This window comes from Hordeum vulgare, chromosome 3H (genome assembly GCF_904849725.1).
Source record: "Hordeum vulgare subsp. vulgare chromosome 3H, MorexV3_pseudomolecules_assembly, whole genome shotgun sequence".
Lineage (NCBI taxonomy): Eukaryota > Viridiplantae > Streptophyta > Magnoliopsida > Poales > Poaceae > Hordeum > Hordeum vulgare.
In genome coordinates this window covers 117,238,425-117,244,661 of record NC_058520.1, presented here as the reverse complement: position 1 = coordinate 117,244,661, position 6,237 = coordinate 117,238,425, and the positions used below count along the sequence as shown (strand labels likewise).

The window sequence follows — 6,237 nt, the reverse complement described above, 5'->3', positions numbered from 1 at the left end:
ATTACAGAAAGTGCTTGCTTTTTCAAAATTGATTATTTTTCAAAACAATAGTTTTTTTAAAGTATTCAGAACTTTTTAAAAGTTCTCACACTCTATAAGATGTTCGGACATTCCGAAATAGTTTACATTTTCAATATTTGTTTGCCCAAAAAATAAATTCAAACTTTGGTGCTCCAGTGTTTTCCAAATACAAACAATTTACTAAATTTTAAAAAAAAATATTTAAAAAATGTGAAACAATTTTGGAAAATCCGTATCATTTTTTGTAGCATGTGCAAAACTGTTGGAATTCTGAAGTTTTTTGAGAAATGTGATTTTTTAGATATCATAGACAGTTTTAAAAAAAGTGAATAGATTTAAAAATTCTAAACTTTTTAAAATCAAAAATTATAATTGAGTTTCTGCCAAAAAATAGAGAACATTTTTTAACTTACGAATAAGTTTAGAAATGCGTCAACATTTTTTAAATTTCATGAATTCTTGTTCTTGTAAAGTGGGCCGGCCCAAATACACGACCCTCACAGTAGTACGTACTCCCGAAGTATTCCCAGTGTGTCAAACAAATCTAAGGCTTAAAATATACCGGAAATATAAGTTTGAAGTCTTAATTTCCGGAAATCAAAATTCAGGATTTCGTTTAGCTTTCGTCACTCGGGAGCCGAAACGTTTTGCCGTAGTGGAGATTGAATACGAACACTGCACCTCTTCGGCGACTCTCTATGTTCTTTCCCATCCCGGCTTGAGGCGTGCACCGCAGGTTGGGACAGTGGGCCTCCGAAACCCCACCGCTTTGAGCCTTGTACGGAAGAAGGGTGATAAGGTTTTTGGGGAATGTTCTGCGCGACTATGGGCTTCTTCATCACGGACACCACGGACGCCGACGACCACTTCCCGGACGACGACTTCTGCCCCGAAGTCAACAACCTCTTTGACAACATGGCTGGTGACAATTTCAACGTCAATCCCATTGTTGCTGCTGCAACTCAATACATGTTCGTGTTCTTCTTGTTTAAGTTCATGCCGCAACTTTGTTCTAGTTTCGGTTCTAGATATGTTCTGTTTCTATTCACCACTTCAAATGCTACTTGCATACTCTTTGTATGATCGCATGACTTGTCTTATAATTTCTATAATAGTTATGATTTATGTACTATTTCTTCTAGTAAAATCACATGGTAAATCGCTCGTATTTCCAACACAAGTCTATGCAATTTTGCATTGGAAAAATTAGTGATCCTTGTTTCCAGAACAGAGAACACGAGTGTAGTCTGCAATAAAGAAAATTTGCAGCTGCAGGAGTGCACTGGTATTCAATCTATCGTGAATTAGCAGCCAAAAACAGACGTAGTTCAGTTGGTAGAGGGAATTTCATAGCCATTTAATTGCAGGAATGAAAGTGGCCACTCCAATCAGCTACGTTTACTGTTTTTAAAACTTTAAAGAGGAACTTACAAAAGTAATTTAACTATTTAAAACAGTAATAAAGATTATGAGTAATTAAACCCTGAAGAAACTTCCCTTCTTTCTTAGACAACACTAGACAGCGGCGCCGCACCCGCGTCTTGCGGTGCGGCGGCTCAGTTAATCATCTTTCAATGTAAAAATTAACACCCTAGTAATCACTCATTTAATACAAAACTAGTGTACCTGGAGTATCTCTCTCATGCATGCATGCATGCATGTAATGATATCCTCATGTATAATGAAAACCGCTATATGCATGCAATGATGTCATCAATATTTCTTTTGATGTTTAAAATTCAAAAAGTTTTATCTACAAACCGTGAATTCAATCGATGATCCGTTTTCACCATTGACTTTCTCGCGACGAGTTTTTCGAAACTAGATCCCACGTTGACATGTTCCGTCAACTATTTTTTTCAGTTCATACTTTCCACATTTTTTGACCCACTTATCATATTATTAACCACTTACTTGCGTGAAAAAAATAACTTAATTAGCACTTTTTGATGTTGTTTTGTACAAAGCCTTGTAGCAGTTTTCATTATACATGGTATAAAAGCATATCATAAGTTGTGTTTGTCAATTTAAATATGCTAACTTGTCATATTTACATACAACTTTGCCAGAAAACTATTTTGTGTGCTTGTTAGTTTAACTATGCCAAGTTGTCGTATTTAGAAACGATGACCGAAAAATATCTTTAGTGGTTACCGGTTTTAAATATGTTGAGTTGTCAATTTTTTCGCGTAATCGCCTAAAAAAAGTTGTTTGTGCTTGTCATTTTGATTATGTCAAGATGTCATATTCATACGCAATTTCCAAAAATTAGCGATTAAATTATTTTTTATCAAACAAGTAATTACTTACTAATATGACAAGTAAAATAAATGTGGTAAGTACGAGCAAAAAAAGTTGTCGAAACATATTGACATGGGATCTAGTTTTGCAGATTTCGTCGAAACAAAGTCTACTGCAAAAACGGATCATCGATCGAATTAACGGTTTAAGAGATAAAAGTTTTTGAAAATCCAATCATTTAAAATGAATCCGATGACATCACTGGATGCATGCATGCATGCATGACGAAGAGAGCCGCCTCACGGGATGTCGACGATGCGGCGGTTCTTGATAGAATTTCCCTTCTTTCTTTCTCATATTGCAAACAGCAGGTGCATTGTGGTGAATGTAATCATGAGCACCGAGCCGTATGTCCACTTCGACTATTGATGGTGGAGGTAGAAGTGCATGCTCTAGCAAATGCAACCAAATGATCGATCTTATGAAAGAGGCTATGCAATGCATTTATTCACACTCGCAAGTTCGCTCAACCAGGGACTCGCAACAGGAAGGGCATGCCGGTCTGAATGACATATACTAGTTGGTTACAATCAGTTTTGGTACATTCAGTTAGCTAAGAAAGAACTCTCTTCAACTAAGACCGTTGGGTGCCACAACCTTCAGGCAATAGGTGTTCCGTTCTTGTAAGTTTGACGAGAAATTACAGGCAACCTTTTTCATAAAGAACAGACAACTATTTATCTCGTCAACTGTATTTCTATGTTGCTGTTAAAAACAACTGTATTTCTATGATGTACGAAGTATGGAGTATAAACGAAAAAAATTTATATACATGAAAAGAATCAACAAAATAAGGTGTTCGACTTAAGGAAACAGAACAAAAACAGTACAGTACAATATTCTGGTATTCCTACTTCATGTTCTATTCTAACAATGGCTACTGGATCACTTGTATAGATCGTCTTCATCCTCATCAGCTGCCGCGGAGGTGTGGACAGCAGCTTCTGCCGCGTGTGGCTGCGCCGGGAAGCGGAACTCGGTGCCGAACCCCCTAGACTGCTGCAGCGTCTGCGCGAAGGCCCGGTACTTCCTGACGTCGGCGTCGCTCACGCTCCGCCTCGCGTACTTCATCGACTCTTCGAAGTGAGCCGCCTTGATCTCCGCCGCCTCCTCTTCCTGCCCGCCGTCCGGCTCCATGGTGTCTTGTCCCATCCTCTGCCTCTCCATGTCCTTCTCGATATCTTCCCTGATGGCGTACTTGCACGCCCTCTGGCAGATCTCCGTGATGTCGGCGCCGCTGAAGCCTGCGGTGAACCTTGCGAGCGCGCCGAGGTCGACGTCCTTGGCCACGGGAGACTTCCTGAGGCATGCCTTGAAGATCTGGTGCCGCGAGGCCTCGTCCGGCAAGGGGATGTAGATGAGCTGGTCCAGGCGGCCGGGACGGAGCAACGCCGAGTCAATTATGTCCGGCCTATTGGTGGCGCCGATGATGAAGACCGTCTTCTTGGCGTTCATGCCGTCCATCTCGGTGAGCAGCTGGTTCAGGACCCTGTCCGCCGCGCCGCCGGCGTCTCCCATCCTGCCGCCCCTCTGGGTCGCGATGGAGTCGAGCTCGTCGAAGAAGAGCACGCACGGCGCAGACTGACGCGCCTTGTCGAAGATCTCGCGCACGTTGGCCTCGCTCTCGCCGAACCACATGGTGAGCAGCTCTGGCCCCTTGATGCTGATGAAGTTGGCCTGGCACTCGTTGGCGATCGCCTTGGCCAGCAAGGTCTTGCCGCATCCTGGTGGCCCGTAGAAGAGGACGCCCTTGGACGGCGACATGCCGAACTTCTCGAATTTCTCTGGGTGCTCGACCGGGTACTGAACGGTCTCTTGCAGCTCCCTCTTGACCCCGTCGAGGCCGCCAACATCGTTCCAGCTGACGTTGGGCACCTCCACGACGGTCTCACGTAGCGCGGACGGGTTCGTGCCGACGAGAGCCGTCTTAAGGTGGTCATTGGTGACGGCCATGGAGTTCAAGATCTCGGCGTCGATGGTGTCGTCCTCTAAATCGATCACGTCCATCTTCTCCCTGATGCACTGCAGCGCCGCCTCGGTGCAGAGCGCGGCCAAGTCGGCGCCGACGTAGCCGTGCGTATCCTTGGCAATCACCTCAAGGTTGACCTCCTCGTCCAGCTTCATGTTCTTGGTGTGGATGCGGAGCACTTCGAGACGCCCGACCTCGTCCGGCACGCCGATGTCGATCTCGCGATCGAACCTCCCGAAGCGCCTCAAGGCAGGGTCGATGCTGTTGGGACGGTTCGTGGCGCCCATGACGATGACGTGCGCGCGGGCCTTCATGCCGTCCATCAGCGTCAGCAGCTGGGAAACGATACGCCTCTCCACCTCGCCGTGAGTCTTCTCCCTGTTGGGAGCAATGGAGTCGATCTCGTCGATGAATATGATGGAGGGCGCGTTCTTCTCGGCCTCCTCGAAGGCCTTCCTCAGGTTGCTCTCGCTCTCTCCGGCCATCTTTGACATTATCTCCGGGCCGTTGATGAGAAAGAAGAAGGCCCCGGTCTCGTTGGCCACCGCGCGGGCGATCAGCGTCTTGCCGGAACCGGGAGGGCCGTAGAGGAGGATGCCCTTGGGAGGCTTGACGCCAATGGACTTGAAGATCTGAGGATGCCTGAGTGGCAGCTCGACGAGCTCCCTGATCTGAGTCAGCGGTTTCCCCATGCCACCCACGTCGTCGTAGCCGACGTCGTCGAGCCGCTCCTCGTCCTCCCGCTTGACCGGCTCGCCCTCGCAGAAAATCTCCGTGTCGGGCATCACGATGCAGTAGTCCGCCGCGGGGTCGATCTCCATGACCTTGAACTCGACGCTCCGCATGCCGCCGCGCACGAGGAAGAGGTCGCCCTTGTGGACCGGGCGGAAGGCGTCCACGAAGTAGGGCTTGAGGTAGGCGTCGAAGAGGTTCCCCGCGATGCCCTCGACGGTGTCGTCCAACGGGAGGATGTGCACGCGCCTGGCGTACTTGACGTCGTGGCACAGGTGCACGGACACGACGTCGGCGATGCGCACGCGCAGGTTGGAGCGGGCCACCTTGTTGATCCTCATCTTGTGCTCCTCGCAGGTGTCGTCGGGCAGTGCCATGCAGACCGTGCTGTGGCGGCGCTTGCCCTTGAGCAGCACCGTGTCGCCCTTGAATAGGGAAAGCTTCTCCATGGTGTCTGGGTGGAGGGTGCACACGGAGTTGTCGTCGTTGGTGCTGGCATCCTCCACCACCAGCCGGTTCGCCGCCTTCTTCGATGACGCCGTGATCGCCATCGTGTTCAACTCCCGGTGATGGACTCGCTGCGTCTCTAGTGGATTATTACTCTCGTTGTATGGATGTCGAGCGCTAGTTTGTGTTGGTGTTGCGGTGAGGTGAAGACGTAGTGGGGGTCGCAACCTTTATGGAAGGCTAGGCCGACTGCGGGTTGGAACTGGGAAGGCCCGTACGCTCGCACGGTCGCACATCACTTCCGAGTCGAGATCAGCCTGACTGACTCTGAGATGGATTTGTACCCGTACTTGGCTCTTTTCCTACTTGAAACATTTTTATCTGACGAATGGTTAGTATACTTGATTCTTTTTGAAAAAATAGTATTTTTTTATAACGAGTGCCTAGAACTCAGCTAGCTGAGATTTTTTATGATCTCACTCACATAATATAATTGTATCTTGTATTTAGTCTGTTTGTTTCCTTTGTCTCATCATTTTATTCTTTTGGGCTGACATGTCATATTTTTGGTTGTTGTTGCTATGCATCCCATCTAGCCGGTTCAATCTATATCTACACCTAATAATAAAGCGGCTATTGCTTCCGTCGGAAAACCCACCGCGATATTTTTATAAAAAAGCTCCTGTAATTTTTGTTATCCAACCCGTGCTTCATCATTTATCTGCAACGCAAAAGGAAAAATGATTCGCTGCAAAAATTATACCTGA

At 46.8% G+C, this 6,237-nt stretch overlaps 1 protein-coding gene across 1 annotated transcript; it reads right to left on the bottom strand.

Moving 5' to 3' along the window:
- Positions 1 to 2,975: 2,975 nt before the first annotated feature.
- On the bottom strand, positions 2,976 to 5,574 carry LOC123439648 (cell division control protein 48 homolog D-like). Its single transcript, XM_045116337.1, has one exon. The coding sequence runs from the start codon at positions 5,572 to 5,574 to the stop codon at positions 3,208 to 3,210; it is 2,367 nt and encodes a 788-aa protein (XP_044972272.1). The 3' UTR covers positions 2,976 to 3,207.
- Between the last annotated feature and the right edge of the window lie 663 nt (positions 5,575 to 6,237).